Below are 19,051 nucleotides of genomic sequence, written 5' to 3'. Positions count from 1 at the left end.
ACAGCTGTCATCCTACTCCTTTTACCCGCATGTCCTCTTTCACATAATCCCTCCCATCTCTTTTTTGGTCGTTTTCTACTTCTTTGCCCTTCCACATACTTATGAAACATTCTTCTGGTTACATGACTTTCTTCCCTCCATATTATGACCATTTCATGCTATATAGGCCATGGCCATATAGCCTTAAATACCTTTACATTTCATAGCCCAGCACCGAACCTCTTTAGGAACTCTGTCATGCGTAGGTTTTTATCTGCAGTCCTGTATTTTTCGCACAGTTGTCGAAGTGCAAATATTGCATCCGTCGTTCCCCGCTCTGGCATAAACCCAAACTGATTTTGTGAGACCTCACTCTCTTCTTGCGTTCTTCTTGCTATCACTTTCTCCCAAATCTTCGCTTTATTCTGCGGTAGTTAAAACAGTCCTTATATAGTCTTTGTTTTCTTATAAAAACATATCTAAACGAAACCAAATTGATAACTAATCACAATATTTATATTATTAACCTCAACATAAAATTATTGCAGTGTAACTTTTAGTATAAAAACGCAATTCGAAAAGCTGTACTTATGTTTTTTACAATTTTTACAGCATTAAGGCACTTTAGTATAGGTACGGAAGATACTCAATGTTCTAAGTATTTCTTTGCTATGTGATAACTCAAGCCGTTGCTGAGATAGTGGCTTGTGAACCACTACCTATAGTAACTATTAAAGTTACCAGAAAAGAGTTTAGTATTTCCATCTAGATATGGTATCCTAAAAAAACTAATAAAGGTCTATCTACCAATACTGAAAGTAGGTTACGCAAAGTTAAACACGACTAACGAATACTAATTAATTAACTCGACCAGAAACTTAACTTCTTTGATTTAATAGCGTAGATTGGCACCTTTTGTACGCGTACGAAATCAGCAAAAGCGTTGCGTGGCAGTGCCAATACTTGTGTAAGCAAGCGATACGCCGTACCACCCCCTTCCCTTTTAATAACACCTCTATTTGTTCATTTAATTTGCATACTACAACTATTGTCTAAACTTCAGTAGTCTTTGTCGCCGACAGTTTGAAGCAGCTCGCTCGCAAGGGACATTATTTCAATACCAGGGCGTCAATAGTCAATATTTATTGCAAATTATTGCTAATACTTTTGTTTGTCTATTTGCCACTGTACGGAACTGAATAAATATTTAGCACGCAAACACCTAAATCTGACACCCCGCTAGAATGCCTCGAAACCGTTACGGACGACGTTTGTCCTACAGAATAAAAAGATAAATTTAAAAGCTATATATTTTTTTAAATAAGTTAGGTACCTATTTATTAATAAATAAAGTAATAGCATTTAGAAAAATGTTTGTGTGCGGTTTGAAGCCAGGGTCTAGTGACGAGGAAGAAGAGGAAGATGTGATGGATATACTTCAGGTGTGCCAGAGCTGTTCGAAACAAAAAGAATAACAATTACAATTAATAAGAACAATCGGAATATTAGATCAATATCTAAATTTTAAATTCAGGGAAACTACTAAACTTATCTTTACCTATTTAACCGCTTGTGACGTAAAAATTGATTGATCTTGTAAAGCCATCTTATTGTATTTTAAATAAGTAAGGAACACCGAGCGCAGTTAATATTTTATACCATAGAGAATCAGGGCTCTGGATCAGGTTCATGTGTTATATTTTGTCTATATTCATTTAATTTTGTTTAAAGAAAAGACGGGAAGAATGCGAGCGAAAAGCAAGACGAGGGGAGATGGACCCTCGGTTAGAGTTCACCTTCCAACTTCTAATCGACGGTACAGGACTCCCCCGACACGCCATCATGGATCACGTTTTCGAAGGGAATATGGTAGGTTACTGAAATATAATCTAAGATTTAAATAATAAGAATACAAAAATAGTAAAACAACTCATGTTTATGTACCCATTTCTACGAATAGGGGTAAACTCTAAAGAAGTCTTTAAAAACCTTCTTACTAATGCTAATCCAATGTCCTTGAAGAATTCTGTCCGGAGATTTTCACCACCACATTGATATGGAACCACTTTTAAGGCACAACTTCAAATTTAAAAGAAATATTCATTCAAATCGGTTTATCTAATAAACAGTTCACTGGTATTGGATAGAAGCAGGCGTTATTTTGCGGAAATCCATGATATATTATCAAAATTAAGCTTAATTTGCTACACTCCGCGAAAATAATTGTTAAGAGCACTTAATAATAATTGTTAAGAGTACTAAACAATTATTCATTGTAAAGTCAACATCTCCTGAGGATGCTCCGGTTTCGGAGCGAAACGTGCGTAGAGGGTATATTGCCCAAGATCTGTTTGGTGTGGAGTATAAGGGTTGAAGAAATTATAAATTACACCACACAGATTCTCCAGCTTTTCGCGGAGTATAGCAAATTAAGCTTAATTTTGATAATAAGTTCACTGGTAAATAATGTCAAGAGATAGGTACATAAACCGAATAATGAAAACAGTTAATAGAACGAAAAAAGATCTTGAAAAAAAAGTAATTTTTTATACGGACAAAAATACAGGACGAAACTACACTTTGATGAAACATAATATACTTACATGGGTCAAATAAAATTTTAGATTGAAAGAAACTGGGTCTCGACTGTCTTTTAATGAATTGCGTAAATGTTATTATTATTTTTATAGATACTATAATAATACTATTATTATTTGTGCAGTAAATAACAGAGTTCAAAGAATAAATGTTTTTGATTTTTAGCTAGATGATATTAACCAATTATTTCTCCCGCACATGAGAAATAAATTGCTATGGTATTATCAAGACGTAGAAGAAGTAGAGCAGAGACCGCTACCAGAAAGCACCAAATCGAGGCAACAAGGGCAGGGAAAACAACCGCCTCCTCTGATTACCGTAAAGAGAAAACTCTTTTTATCAGACGGCTGGGATGTAAAGTTTACTGGAGTGTGCATTTATATGTTTCGGATAAATGTCAGCAAACAACTACCCGAAGAAGGATTTCATAAAGATCTGTAAGTCTCTCTATTTAATCATTTGTAATTTTTAAATAACCCTTCCTTTTTTTCTTTTTAATTTACATTAATAAATTGAAAGCAATACAAAAAATTAAGTCGACGATCCAGTAAAAATGCTCTTTTATAACGAAATTCTGTTCATTTCGTATCTTCACATTGCGATATTATCTTTACATTGTACCTATGAAACAAGTCGCCCCCGCTGTTTGTACCCTTAGATTTTAATGCAGTTTCCAGCAATAGATAGAGTAATTAAACAGGATCATCATCATCATAATCAAATCAACTGATGGACGTCCACTGATGGACATAGGTCTTTTGTAGGGCGTTACAAACGCCACGATTCTCGGCCGCTTGTATCCAGCGGCACGCTTGATGTCATCTGTCCACCTGGTTGAGGGTCGAACAACGCTGCGTTTACCGATGCAGGGTTGCAACTCCAATACCTTGGAACACCAACGTCCATCAGCAGGATAGTTTATATATACCTAGTATAGAGAAAGCAATAAAATATTTTTCTACACTTCTACATTGCACACGCTGACTTAATCTTACGAGATTATAATTATGTACTACGGCATTGTATTCTTTGGATGAATCCAATAATTTGGGGCACTACATTATTCTTCTACTAGTCTTCATTGTGCCCGTGCGAAGCCGGGGTGGGTCTTTATATAAGATAGATTTATAAGTCTGATTAAGTTATTTAAGTATAGCTATGAGCTCGAAATATGAAAATGGATTGAAACCATGATAACAATCTTTTTTGTAGATTCTGCGGCATCCTCAACGCGGAACGGGTCGGCTTGGTGACGGCTGTCGAGCGTGTCATGGAACATGTCTATATGAGTGCACTCGCTCACCCGACCACCGATGGAGATGAAGACGAAACACGCTTTCCTATTGTCAAAAATCAACTGCTACCGGGGTTAAGGTCCTTTTGCAGTGCATTAAAAGGTAAACAAGAAGCTTTTAATATAATGTAGTATATTACAAAACTACTATTTTTTTACGTTTAAATTTACTTTGCAGTTCATGGAAAGCACATTTTCATAAACGCCCTTGATAGTTTTCGAAGCAACGTAGGTATTTTCATGCAGTCTAACAAGTACTTTCTAAATAAAAATTTCTACTTTAAGTATTAAGAAGAGTTACTGTGGAGGTGCGTGTATTTGAAATCGCGTCCACTGACTTTGTTTGATGAATGCCGCCCCCTGAAATCTGCCGCCCGAGGCTTGGGCTTGACTAATCTACGCCACTTAGTATCCTGTATCTCTAATATAGATTTTAAGATGTGGCTTTTTAACAGTATGCGAAGAAGTCTGCAATCAAATGAATCTATTTGATGATGGGCAGGCTTTAATGGTGAATTTGACAGACCCAACAGAGTTGAAGGAAATGATAAAGAACCCTACCACAATAACAACGTTGGAAGAAAGAGTCAATGAATGGGTTAAAAAGATAATGGAGGTAAGTATCAACAAAATATGTAAGCAATAACATTTTATGCAATTTCTTGATACTGGAAGTTTAGGAATAAATTCTACCTTTCAAGCGGATTATTATTTAAACTTGATTCGTTATTTAAATATTGCTAACTGTCCCCAAAATAACAATTTAACAAAGTAATTATGTGTGAACAATATGTGACCAAAGAGCTCTTCTCAATGAAGGCCAAAGTTTTTTATTTGTGGATTTGTAGCAGTTTCTTATTAAGTAGTTGTAGGGTTAGTAGAGAGGCTTGTGGTTAGAAATTTTTGATTAATCTATGATTACATCACTGAGTAACAAACATTTCTATTTTACCAAAATTCGTTGCTTTAGTATGTACTTATATATATTCTTTAGATACTCAGTGAAAGCGAACAGCTAAGAAGAGAAGTAGATTCAAGTGGGCCACAAGATGAACTGGAATATTGGAAAAAGAGAGGAGCCCAGTTTTCTCAGCTCGTCTCATACCTACAGGTTGTAATAGTCACAACTATCCTATCGTAATATAATATTTTAAATCGAGATATAACCCCACGATGCCTTTTGCTACATGTATTTTTTTTATTTACGTTTTAAAAATATTTAAAACAATGCATCGAAACAGAAACTTCTTAGTTAAGAGACCAGATTTCTTAAAAAACATCCTCACTACTTTCTACATGATATTATCACGTGTACGATTCTGTGTCAAATTATAGATACTCTACATGAAAATTTATGCAATCAGATAGTATTAGTCAATTTACTGGACTGCAATAAGTTCCTACTTAGTTATAAATATTTATGCTTTATTACATTGCAGAATGTCGAGGTTCAGCTTACCTTAACGTGCTTACAACTTGCAAATTCAAAAGTAATTAAAATATGGCGAGATACGGATCACAAGATAACTTTCTGTTACAATGAAGCCAAAGACAACGCTAAATTTATTCAAGCAATGGAGAAATGTTGTCATTCTTTATATTTGGACGATCCTGTTAAGATCAAAGATTCCATATTAAGTCTGCTTCAAACGGTCAGACTCATCCATAGTGTCTCGCAATTTTACAATACTTCGGAAAGAATATCCTCATTGATGGTCAAAGTAAGTATAAAATAAATTGTATATCATGGAATGGTGAACCCGCACCCGTAAACGAAGCCGTGTTCGACCCCTAAAGAGGTGAACAGAATTATCACGCTTCGTTGGGATTTTGCAACTCCCTTTTATAGATTTAAGTAAAGCAGTGGATCGGTTAAATTGATGATGACGATAAGTTTATCATGCAAAATTAACTCAAAGCTAGTAGCTATTTGCAAAATTGTCGTAACTAATTCTTGTTTAAATAAGATGTTTAGCAATAGGTGTTACTTTACAGATAACCAATCAAATGATTGAAACATGCAAACAATATATAACGTGTCGTTTCAAAGAGACTATTTGGTCACAAGAGCGCGACATGGTAAGGGATAAATTGATACATTGCATAAGTCTTAATAAAACCTACAGAGATACTTACACATTTGTGAAGAATCAGCCTTTTCTGCCAAATACGGAGCAGTTTAGTTTCTCAGAAAATTACGTTTTTGGTAAATTCGATACGTTTTGCAAAAGGTTGAATAAAATAATAACTATGTTTGATTTGATGGATGATTATAATCATTTATTTGAAAAACGAATGGAGGGGCTACTTTTGGGCGAAGGTAAGAGAGCATGATTTGCGAAATTGGCATAACATCTTTAAGACAGCGAGTAAATAATTTTGCTTGTAAAAATTTCAGATCTGGAAGATGCGATGCATTCTTTTAACGAAGCAAAAAAGGCTGTAACGTCCTGTCAGTATGATTATCTAGACTATAGAAATGCCGAGTTTGATAAAGACTATCAAGCATTTGAAGAAAAAACTAATAATCTTAAGGAATCTATTGGCAGTACCATCGAAGTGAATTTTTCTAGCGTTTGGGAGACACCACAAGGAATCAAATTTCTTACAAGATTTGAAAAGGTCAAGTGTAGAAAACATGTTTTGACGATTTTTCTGATAATTTTTCACAAACGCAGTAAATATGAAATAAATAAATAAAACCTAGTATTGTCGGGGAACCGAACGAGTCTGGGTTTCGTTTGCACATAATATGATATTATTAATGGAATTTTAATTGGTATAATAATGATTTTATGTACAATTTCAGGTAAGCCAGAAAATTCAAATAACAAAACTCAGCGAGAAATACGATAGAGTCTTAAAATATAGTGAAAAAGAAGTGGACAAAATAATGAAGATGTTTAAAAGACAAAAAGAAGACCCTCCTTTACCCAGAAACTACTCGCCTGTTGCTGGTATATAAAAATAAAGTTAAAAGTTATTTAATTTAAGAAACGAAATATTCTACTTTTAAAATCTAAATGAGAACTAATATGATATAAAAAATATTGATACTTCTTTCATTCATTTAAATTCATTTTTAAAATTTTTAAAAATTGTAATTTTATTAAAAAAATATGAAATGGATTCACTTGCTTTAAGTAACCGATGGTTAGGGCTCCAGATTGTAGAACTTTTAGTCTCGGATTTAGACAAAACTCTGTGTCCCTTAAGAGAACGCTGAGTGGTAAGATGGGCAGCGACTGGATCTACATCTAGCTCTTTTACGAGGACTTAAAGGTTTCGTAGAATCTACTATGCATATTTGATACATTTATTAGTCTTAATTATAGATAGGGTATTTACATACACATACCAGCATATTTAGCGGAACACAAAAAAAGGTTTGATATCAGTATCATATAAGGTTGCTGGCTGGTTTATACGTCATTTAATTTAAAAAGAAATATTTTCAAATTAAGAAAATAACTGAGCGTCACATTTTATGCAATTGTTTTAATTTTATTCAAATACACCTTATCTGGAGCGAACTTCGAGTATTTCAAAGGAGAACGAGTTTAATTTCAAATTTCATTGAAATACTGTTTTTTGTTAGTTTTTTTTAATCGCGTATCATTCTGGAGTTGATAACTGAATTATGCCTGACTTAGCCCCAACGGAGATTGCCACGGCACTCGAAATGCGAAGAAATGGTCAAACCTACAGAGAGATATCCAGAGATCTTCGTCGACCAGTTTCAACGATCCATCGCAGTATCCGACGGTTCAGGTAGACCGGAACTTATGTGAGAAGAGCAGGGCAAGGCAGAAAAAGACGCACTTCGAGTAGGGATGATCGTTTCATTCGGCTTCGTGTACGTCGGCCGTCAAACGGGGGTACCGTTTGACGGCCGTCCAAGCCCGGCATGAATTAGAAGCAGTGCGGGGTGTACGAAGAAGCTGCTTTAGATTCATTTTCTCTTAAATAAAATTGACGGCAGGCAAAGAATATACAGACGCAAAGGAGAACGATACATTCGGACAAATTTTGAAAGTACAGTTGCATACGGTGGTGGATCAATAATGGTTTGGGCGGGCTTTTGTTGGGAGCTCGCACAGACTTGGGTAGTGATTGACAGACGAGTCTGACTGTAGACCGCTATATCAGAGAAGTTTTAGAATAAAATATCGTACCGTTTGCCCCATACATCGGTGACGATTTTGTTTTTATGCAGGATAATGCTCGGCCGCTTTAATGATATGAATATCACTATAATGGAGTGGCCGGCAAGATCCCCGGATAAGAAACCACTAGAGCACGTTTGGGACTTGCTGAAAAGAAAAGTTAAGTCCAGAATTCCAGCTCTTCAGCCAACGTGGGTGAATTGTGAATCGCCGTAGTTGAGGAATGGCGGAGACTATCCCAGGAGACTATCGATAGCATCATTCACCTCATCACCATTTTTCTAATTTAATTAATTGTTATTTTAACATTAATTGTCACTTTTCCCGGTTACATGAAAATTCCATAATGTACCACTTTTGTTCTTAATTTGATCTCATTTTAAGTAAAACAATGAAACTTTAAATAACAAAAGTAGATTTTAAAATTAAACCATTTTTTATTTATTTAAACATCTTTATTGCGTAATAAAGGAGAAATTACAAATATAGTTAAACAAAAAATTAAAAGCAAAAGGCGACCTTATCACTAAAAGTGATCTCTGCCAGGTAACCTTACCGATAGTACACAACAAAACATGAGAGACGGGAAATCGCAATTAAAATAAACAATACATAAATTTATACACTTAAGTACATACTACTAATAACTAATATAATAAATTATTAAAAGAGATAAATAAAATAAGATATAAATAAATATAAATATATATATATATATATTAACAAATATTTATATATATTTACTATAGATACATAAGTACACATATACGAACAACAAAATTATAATGACAAATAGTGATGTCTAACACGGCTTTTGAAAATAGCTAGGGATTTAGAGCGACGAATATCGTCAGGGAGTGCATTCCACAGCGTTGCAGCTTTTATTGTGAAGGAATTGTGAACCATATTTTTTTTAATTATGGACCTTTTTTTGTGTTCCGCTAAATATGCCGGTGTGTATATATATAGGTCTACTATCGAACTTTCCTGCTATCATTTACACGTTTTGCATATCCTTTTCGACCCTGGACAGTGTACATGACTATGCTGGTTTTCTTTTTAGCATTTGTTTCATTTTGGCACATGCTACCAGGTTTGCCTTTGCCTGTCCTGATATGGACACCTTTTGCCTCAAAGGACGTGCAAAAATAAGTTTGCGAAAAGCGTTTGCGAGCCTAAACTTTTATGTATATCAAAGATATTATTGCATTGATTTAATATGTTAGTACTATTGTATTATTGTACCAACCATACCCCACCTGTCACTCATTATGTCCTTTGCCGTTCGGTTGCCAGTCAAAAATTGCTTTTTAGCGATAAGGCCGCCAATTGTATAATTTAAGTGCAATATTTAGTTTTATGACATTGTTGTTTATGTTTCTTGGTGTACAATAAAGAATATTTTCTATCTTTCTTGTCGGTAGGTCGCATAAAATGGGCCAGATGTCTGATGTACAACATGACGGAGACTGTCGAGAGTGTGTGCGCGCACCCAGTGCTGAGGGCATTGCCTACCGCCGCCGACATGATGCGCAAATATGCGGCAACGCGCACTCTTATACATAACTACGAGGAGACTATGCGCGCGGTGTGGATGAACCAAAACGTAATTAATAGTTTAGCAGCCTATCATCATATAGTTCTTCATTTCTTGCCTAGTATCTGCGAAATTTTTTTTCTAGACAATATAAGCGGTGACAGCCTAGTGGTTAAGCCTTCGACTCGGCTGCGTGCCTGGGAACGAGTTCGATCCACCTCTTTTTTCGGAGCTTTGTGCGTTTTTATTTTAAGAAATGTCTTACTCTACAAGTATCTTTAACTTATTTATAACATTCTCAATCGCGTGTGAAGTCTACTAATCCACACTTGGCGAGTATGGTGGACTACGGAACTACGGACAACTAAACCCTTCTCTTGCTGCGAAGAGAGCCGGGTCCTGTAGTGGGCCGATAATAAATTGATAATGATGACTGTCTGCTGGCCTATCTCATAGGATATTGAGATATTAAACTTCACGACAATTTAGTGGATATATCGATGAATGAAAAAGACAACCTCTCATCGTATTAGGAATAAATCGAAGTCTTTATTGTTTACTGGATGCAAGCAGGCGTTACTTTGCTGAAATTCATAATGTACTCGTATTCTGAAAATTAAGTTTAATTTGCTATACTACGGGAAAAACAGTAGAATTTATAATTTCTTCAATCCTTATACTCCACACCAAACGGATCTTACACACGTTTCGCTCCGAAACCGGAGCAGTCTCAGGAGCTATTGACTTTACAGTGAATAATTGGATTGTTCACTTAATAATTATTCATTGTAAAGTCAACATTCAGATTCAGAGCAAAACGTGCGTAGAGTTGCCGAAGATCTGTTTAGTGTGGAGTATAAGGAGTGAGGAAATTATAAATTACACCATACAGATTCTCCTGCTTTTCGCGGAGTATAGCAAATTATGTTTTAATATTCATAAGTCTTTATTGTTATCTGTTCCCCTACGGCGACTGAGCAGGGATTGCCAGGAATAGTCCTTTAGTAATGAGTGGAGACTAGATTTTATACATATTTTCTTTCAGCTATGGGACGTTGATGACAGTCTAACTAATACTCTACTAAAAATAGATGAATCTGGTCGAATAACCGTTAACCTAGATCATACAATCAAGTTACTTATTAGAGAGTCTGACTGCCTCGTTAAAATGGGCCTGGAATTGCCAATCGTTTGTCACTCATTATATGCAAAGAAGAATTACTTCACACTTGTGAACGACTCCTTACAGGTCAGTTCTTATCATGTTTAGCACTTTTTATGCCCCATTGCTGGTTATGAAGTTTAAATCTCCTACGCAATTATTTTTAAATTATCACCACAAGTTAATGATTACAACTGGAACGACTCATGTGACACCTTGCCTCTAGGAAGCAAGGTGAAATAAACTCCTTGCCAAGAAGTCAACCTAAAATTGTTTGACAGAAAAAGCAACATCTAATTTAAAAGCTCCATTTAACGTATGTTCGGCATATTTACCGTTTACAGTCAAAGTTTTAACTTTTAAGGTACATTAAAAGCTAAAATACTATTATTTACAGTTTCTGCTAGAGGATTACCTACGTACAGTTAGGCAAGTGAAACTAGAGGTGCGACCCCTTCTTTTGCCTCAAGTAGTCCGGCTTTCTTCCCTTCTACTTCCCGGCCTTCGGACGGTATTCTGGACAAGCGATGATTGGAAGGAGTTCATCGATCGTGCTAATTCTGCTATAAACAGCTTCGACGTACTGGTTACTAGAGTACATGACATATATACCAATAGGATCATTTATATGTTGTCAGGAATGCAAGAAGTCACCCTGATTTCATTGCCAGGTAAATGATAAATACAACCAGCGAGCTTACAAAGTAACATATTAAATCAATGAATAAAAAACCTTTACATATAAATAAATCAAGTAAAATAATTAATAGTTACCGAGTAAAAAATAAAATAAAGAAGGGCGAGACAGATAAACACATACATTTTTAATTTTTAGTGGTTATTTTTGACTATTGTTCTACAAATGGACAAAATTTTGAACTGAAACATCAAAAACAAACTTTCTGCATAAGCTTTATTTAAACAAGTTTTCGAAGGAGACTCAACAAGATTTGAGTACACCTTTCATTTCAATTTATTCAGCACAATACATAATGTTACATTTACAATACAATATTTAAAATAAAACTAATTATATTATGTTACGTATGTGTATCTTGGAATTTTTATTTTACTATGCCCTCCAAAAATTATGTTTTTGATGATATTTTGGCATAAAATTACCATGCACCCTACATGGTAATAGGTTCATAGAAATTTTATTCCTTGCAGAAGAAACACCTTGGTCTGTGGATGAGTTTATAGAACACGTAGAAAGTGGATGTAGGTATGTATTTTCGTAATTAAAATACTTATAGTTATACGTGATATTGCAGTCAAATGCTAACTTGTAGATGAATAAAAAAGAAGTTTTACTCGATGGAGCCTATTTCAACTTTGTGGAGATTTGATGAAATTCTTCAAAAGCCAATCAATCATTCGACTTAAATACAAAAGTCTAGTAAAATTGATAATTTTTCATCCATTAAGTAGAATAATAAATTTCAATGCAATTCAATTTCACAATTTTTTTTAATGCAGTTTGAATAATAATATTCAATTATGTTTTAAAATATTATTATTCATCTAAGTATTATTTTACATCGATTTTATTCACATTTATATTTTCAGAAGTGCATGCGTAGAGCTCAATAGAAAAAGTTTAATGGTAGAGGAGGCAGTGGAAGAAGTGTTGGATCTCGTCAAGAAAGCGGCTCAACAAGCCAAACCGATAGAGATAAATCCAGATTTTGAATTTCTTATAGCAGATGGTAACAGTGTGTTTGTATATACGTAGCAAAGAATAATAAAACACGTGTGCTTGCGCTGCCTAAATGGCCAGTCATACAGAAATACTATGTTCTACAAAAATACTTTGTAAGTCCTTAAGTAGATTTAAAAAAAGTTTAAATAAGGCGTAATAACGCTTTTTATGTGGTTATAGCAGTTAATATTTTATGCCTGTAATGACTATTGAAAACTACTTAATTATATAAACTCAGTATCGTAGTATAGTATCGATACTATTATGAAGACAAATCGTGCAGTATAGGACGATTTTTTGGGTCTGTGAGTAGGGTATCCTTGTGGCAAATATAACTGTACGGCCTTTAAATGGCCGAAAAGCGGGGGAAAAGGTAGTGTAATGAAAACTCTGAATGTACCTATTGGACAGATTTTAATAATTCTTTCACTATTAGAAAGCTGTTTTATCCAGAGGTAACATAGGCTATATTATTTTATTTCAGTAATATTACGTCATGTAGTAACAAACGGCTAGTTGTTTTTAAACTAGAAGACACCTAAGTTTGTTTATAGTTTTATTTAGAGTGATAATTGCCGGAGCAAGCAGATGGCCCACAAGTGGAAAGTGGAAAAGTGATTAGAGAAAGTTTTTCACACAATTGTTTACGGAGTATCATAAATAGAGCTTTTAGAATTAACTCTATTAGAAAATGTATGGCGGCCAAGATACACAGACAAACAAAATGAGAAAAATTTTGGCTTCGGTTTTGGGTTATAGAGGACCCTCTAAAAAAATCTCGCTTGCCTCTCCCTAGACCAAAACCTGGGTACGCCCATGAGTGGGTGCTAAACATCATATGCCATTAATTACACCAGCAACCCCCTTCTGACCAAAATGCATTTCTGCATGGCGGTAGTACTTCCTCGGATGAGCCCTGACACAAAAGCTCTGCTACTATTAAAATGTGTGTGTATTTAAACCAATATTTTCTTGATAGATGATGCACAAATGGCCAGCGGGGCAGCATCTACTATGAACGAGTCAACAACCAGCGGACAGCAAGACTGGTCTGCTGTTTGGGAATGTTTCGAGAGTCCGCATCGGTTGCTCTCCGTACCCGCTGGGGGGCTTTCGAAGAGCATGCAGGTTTGTAGTTTTTTGTGGATTAATATTAAGCTTTCAGTCAGCGCTCCCCAAGGCTCCAAGTCTGCTTTTGCGATTGTACTTCAGTAGTCGATCAATGACATTATAGTATAAAAATACATTTTTATTATGAAATTACAAGAAACCTCAAATTTATGTTATTGATCGACCACTGAGTCATAACTCTAATAACAGATTTATAAAGGCTCCTACTAAAAGGTTGGAGTGATTTCAATGGAGGTAACCCTGGATAGTTTAGATTCATGATAATAATTTTTACAATATTTTTAGATTATAATAATAATTCAAAATTACAATTGAATGGTGTTTTTTTTTCATAGGAAATGGTGAAGAACGCAGTGAGCGAAATGCGCCGCTATTACAGTCGGAAGGTTATTGACGTGTTGATTAAGGTTACCAGACGCGCCCTGGATCTGATCATCAAGCAGTTCACACAGGACGAGTCCTCAGGTAAGTAATCGTTATTTTAAATAAATTTGAAGAACTTTTTCTCCGGCATGGTTGTGGGGGATTCCGTAACCAAAACCGCCTGTCCCTACTTTATTGAGAGGTTACTCTATTAATGATATCGACTTGAAATTCGGAATGTTTATAGATTTTTACCCCCTTCTTCACTTACGAAAACGGGAGAATCGCTAATCAGATGAAAGGACGTTACCTAAAAGATAAAAGATAAAATAAACAGATATTAATCTTAAATATTTACAAACGAACTTAGTTTGGTTCAGTGTATTTGAAAGTGTCATGAAATGATTATTAAATCAAATAAGACTGAATGTTTCCTGCTAATTGAGGTGCGAGAATCTTACTCGCACTTTTCAAGCTTTTTCCTATCGATTATTAATTTATACTGTACTTAACGCACGTGGTAGTCCACCAATCCGCACTGGGCCAGCGTTAACTACGGCCTTAGCCCCTTCTCATTGTGGGTGTACACGTGCCCTGTAGTAAGCTAGTAATAGGTTGATATGATGATGATGATGACTATACTTAATATATATCTTAGTTCACATGTACTATGTAGCGAATAGATCGCTGGCCTTCCATAAAAAACAGCACAACATAATTGGAGTCTCTAAAAAGAGCAACATTATATATATTTCAATTCAATGTTAGAGTTTCGATTCTCGAAAACCCCTGCAGGATTGCAAGCGAGCAAATTGCTGTTTAATTATTATTATTATTATTATAATTTTAATCATTTTTTTTGGAAATTGGGTGGGTCAGAGACATCCATTGAAGTTGCAAAGTCATTTTATAAGCAACTCATTCTTATCAGAGATTCATAATATAGTGTGAAGTGTGTGTGTGTTATTCTCAAAAATACCAAGTGATATCTTACTAGGCCTACGGCTTTTAAATTTTATATTTATATTTAACTGAGATAGAATGGTGGGGCAATCTATTTTGGAATGCTTTATTTTATAAAGTACAAACAAATCCTGCCGTGTGCCGACGAATGTTCAGAGGAGTCATGTTGAACTTTTTTTAAGACGGTCATCTTAAATGGGATTTGCTAAGAAAGTCCTGAACGAACAATATCCGAACATTTTCTCTGAACTGCTTCAATTTAAAACAAAGTATTATTTAAATTACAAAGTAGTCAAAACCCTGTGGTCATTCATGCCTTTTATTTTTTGAAACTTTAGAAATGACAAAATATCTAACCTGGACCAGTTGGATAGATATTATCACAAAATATTTTACCTAGTAGGGTATACACATAATTATTCTAATAATTTAACGTAAAAAATCATGTAAATAAGACTTAAATAACTATAAAAATGTATACCTAATTAATTTAACTCTAACTATCGCTATAATTACTGTAAAATAATTATTATACTTTCCGCAACAATCTTCGGAGGTTAACGTTTGGCTGAAATAGCCGCATGTGTACTAGGATACCAGAATATTCAAGGAGGTTCATGTCGCATTAGGCATTTGGCTCAGACTTCGAAACAAACCCTTCGTACTTTTGTCCAACTAAATCATTATCCGCGTGGTAGATGGCGCTTTCTATTTGCTTGGCCATGATTAAAAGCATAATAAGTTTATTACACATATGCAAAAGAATTATGATTAGTTAAAAAAGTTCGTTTTAAAAACTACACCCGATTTTTGTACAAGAATACTGTACCTACTTAAAAATATCTGTAGAAATATACCTAAATTTAATGCTATTTACAGAATACGTATTTTAGTATCTTCTGTCTTAATTTAACGGTTACTATTCGTTGTTAGTAATGAAAGCTGAAACCGACGTACAGTAATTCCCCAAAGTGGGACCTATTCCTTTACTGACTCCAGTTACCGTTGCTTACCCACTACCCAGCGCAATCTACTATATTTTGTTGGTGCGACTGCCACACATGAGTTTTGTTACGGAATGCTTTAAAAACAAACAGAAACGCGGACGAAGTCGCGGACAACAGCTAGTACATGTACCAAACCAGTAAAAAATTATATTTGGACTGCATGAAACCTGCATAAATAGGATGCATTCATGTTATTCATGTTACAGCCATGGATATTGTTTTGTCCATCTGTATAAAATCTTACATAAATCCTCTTCTTAACTTTTACATTATGATTTCCCCTCATACAAACAATGTTACTGGATAACATACACAGATAAGTCTTTTTATTTCCAGCTTGTTGTCATCGGCCATTTTTTCATTTCAAGTGCGCATGCTTAGGGGATGCTGACACGTACAATAGACTGTATAGATCAAGAGCTCACGACGGCCAGACCTTCGTTATTTAATAAAATCAGGCAAAGTGTAAAAGCCATTAAATCTGTCCGGCTAGGCTATTGAGGTAACATTTTTTCATAGGTCCCCAAGTAACATATATAAAATTTAGCTTTTATACTGTAACGAAAGTATAATTATAATAGCGGACTGGCGCAACTTCGTCCGCGAATGAGTAAACTTCAAAAAGTAGTCGTATGTTCACACGCTCTCAAAAAGAATATTTTTTGCACTTTTGTTAACATTTCTAATTAATAATGGTAACCATTGGTCGTAGCGTAATCTTATATAGCCTTAATTGATACTAACCAAAAAAAATCGAAATCGAAACAGCATTTTCCTAGATTAGCGCGTTTAACTAAACAAACTCAAAAGCTTGATAATATTTCAACTATGCATATCTAAAAAAAACACGTCAATCTAGAACTGCGTTGCGCGGATTTTGAAACACAAATGCGGAAAAAATAGCGATCCTATCCTGTAGGAGCTGTTGGCTTTTCCTGGATAAAAATAAGCCTATGACCTATTCCAGGATACGCATGCATTCGATCGTTGCCTTACGACGTGGTGTTATCTGTGAAGAGTTAAGTCCTTTATCTCCGACAATATTCATCAGATCTTTATTGAAATAAGACAATACATTCTTAATAGTACTCACTTTCACATAAAAAAAGAATTATTAAAATCGATTCAAATTTAACGAAGCTTTGGAGTAAAATTGATATACCATTTCCCGGAGGAAATTTACTGTTTATCGGGATAAAAAGTATCCTTTATGTTCGCCTGGAATATCAGCTACAACTATACCAAATTTAATTTAAATAGTTCAGTTCTTTTCACTCGAGGCCCGGACAGACAGATAGATAGACAGGCAGACAGATAAAAATGCAATAAAAATCAGTTTTGGACACAGTATCGATTATAAAGCATCCCCCGGTCAAAATTATCAAAATACGAGTATATTAAATGTACAAAAATCTTCCAGTTACAGATTTATTATAAGTACCTATATGTGTCTTTGTGAGACAAAATATTATTCTCTTCATAAACAAAAAGCTGATATTAAGAATCGACTTACCAGAAACGGACATACATTAGTGATATCTGCATATCGTCTGCAAATTCTTTGTGGGGTTGAGTATACGCTTTTACAACATGGTAACATAAGGTAATTCTAGACCTACCGATGCATAATTTAAAAAATGTGTAAAAACACATCCAATACAGCGAGGTTACATTTGATGAATTTCTTATTGAAATGCATGAATGACATAACAATATGCTGATACTATCAACACGGAAAAAAGTTTCAATTTGACAGCACAATTCCCATCTGAAATATTAATTTTTCAATTTGTCCCCATTAACAAAATGATCCGCCATTTATTAAATTTATTAGTTACAAAAAATGTGATAAATGAAGAACCGCTCAACGGATTTTGTGCAAACTTCACATAAACCATCTATTTAATAGTCCAAACAAAGCCTGAACATTTGGTTTTGATAGGTGAGCCCGTTCTTGAGTTATAAAATTACAACGAAAAGTGGCATTGATTTTTATATACATATATAGATTAAAGTTTAGGGGGTTTAGTTTAGAGGTTAGCAACTTTCGTAAGTGTCCGACAATGGATGACAAGATTTCTAAAGTTATCCCTAGTAAAATATAAAAAAATTGAGCTTTATACTTTACCGAAGTACGGTACTATTTTATACACCTTTACTACCTGTTACCTGCCCAAGTAACCATAAACACTACTCTATAGTCCCTGGTCGTTCTTACTATAGAGGACAAGAACAGAAGAACTTTCGGCTTCTATTAAATAACGAAGGTCTGGCCGTCGTGGGCTCTTAGGCTAATACGTGACTACACCCCACACTCACACATATGGAAAGAGCCACACAAACTTAATAACGAATGATGGGTCTCCTGCAAATTTCTGCTTTCCTGGTATAAGTGCGGATTCACCGTTGCCATGTGCGGATATTTTGGCTGCTTTATCCAGCAGTTTATCCGTGGTTATAATGTTATAATTTATTTAATAATCGTTGTACGATGTTATAAAAGGGATGTAATCTTTTGAATTATATAAAAAATTTACATCCCTTTTATTCAAACACTTTTAAATTACACATGCGAAAATCGCGTTGATGTTTTAAATTTCTTTAATATAAGCTATGTTCAAAGGTCGTCTTACCTTTTGTATAACAAATTCATACTCCACAAAAACTAAGGCATATTATATTTTCATATATATATGTTGGTATATGAAAATATTATATCCTAACTTGTAATAAATCGTAATTTGAGATCTTGTAATTTAATTCTTAGTCTCAAAATTATTTCAAATTAACAAAATTATCTAAAATGATACGAAAATGACTTTAATATTTCAAAATAAATAAATTATTTAGTGACTGAATTTTGAATCTTCTCTTCTTCTTTCTGAATCTTAATACCAACGAATGCTCGTTCTCATGTATATTCAAATTCAAAATTCATTTATTTCAAGTAGGCCTAATTAATAAGCACTTTTGAAACGTCAAGTCAGTCTGTTTGTAGTGACTTTACCACCGGTTCGGAAGGCAGATTCCACTGAAAAGAGCTGGCAAGAAACTCAGCAGTTTGCTCTTTTCCAACATCATTTTAAAGTTTAACAATCTTCAGAATTTTTCTGTTTTGTGAGAGATTAGAGCGGAGTGGCCTGCTTCTA

At 34.6% G+C, this 19,051-nt stretch overlaps 1 protein-coding gene across 1 annotated transcript in view; it reads left to right on the top strand.

Moving 5' to 3' along the window:
- Window positions 1–1,349: 1,349 nt before the first annotated feature.
- The window catches only part of LOC120636356 (dynein heavy chain 5, axonemal), an 86,097-nt gene continuing 68,395 nt past the window's right edge, over window positions 1,350–19,051 (top strand). Inside the window, exons 1-17 of the mRNA XM_039907803.1 lie at window positions 1,350–1,421; window positions 1,711–1,848; window positions 2,743–3,014; window positions 3,790–3,887; window positions 4,327–4,487; window positions 4,866–4,982; window positions 5,311–5,592; window positions 5,867–6,191; window positions 6,270–6,493; window positions 6,681–6,828; window positions 9,462–9,643; window positions 10,620–10,823; window positions 11,134–11,407; window positions 11,907–11,961; window positions 12,306–12,445; window positions 13,418–13,566; window positions 13,905–14,034. Of these exons, the coding sequence (XP_039763737.1) occupies window positions 1,350–1,421; window positions 1,711–1,848; window positions 2,743–3,014; window positions 3,790–3,887; window positions 4,327–4,487; window positions 4,866–4,982; window positions 5,311–5,592; window positions 5,867–6,191; window positions 6,270–6,493; window positions 6,681–6,828; window positions 9,462–9,643; window positions 10,620–10,823; window positions 11,134–11,407; window positions 11,907–11,961; window positions 12,306–12,445; window positions 13,418–13,566; window positions 13,905–14,034 (2,971 nt within the window). The remainder of the gene's footprint in view (window positions 1,422–1,710; window positions 1,849–2,742; window positions 3,015–3,789; window positions 3,888–4,326; window positions 4,488–4,865; window positions 4,983–5,310; window positions 5,593–5,866; window positions 6,192–6,269; window positions 6,494–6,680; window positions 6,829–9,461; window positions 9,644–10,619; window positions 10,824–11,133; window positions 11,408–11,906; window positions 11,962–12,305; window positions 12,446–13,417; window positions 13,567–13,904; window positions 14,035–19,051) is intronic.

This window comes from Pararge aegeria, chromosome Z, assembly GCF_905163445.1.
Source record: "Pararge aegeria chromosome Z, ilParAegt1.1, whole genome shotgun sequence".
Classification (NCBI taxonomy): Eukaryota; Metazoa; Arthropoda; class Insecta; order Lepidoptera; family Nymphalidae; genus Pararge; species Pararge aegeria.
The sequence above is the reverse complement of the archived record's forward strand: the minus strand, read 5'-3'. Positions and strand labels throughout refer to the sequence as shown.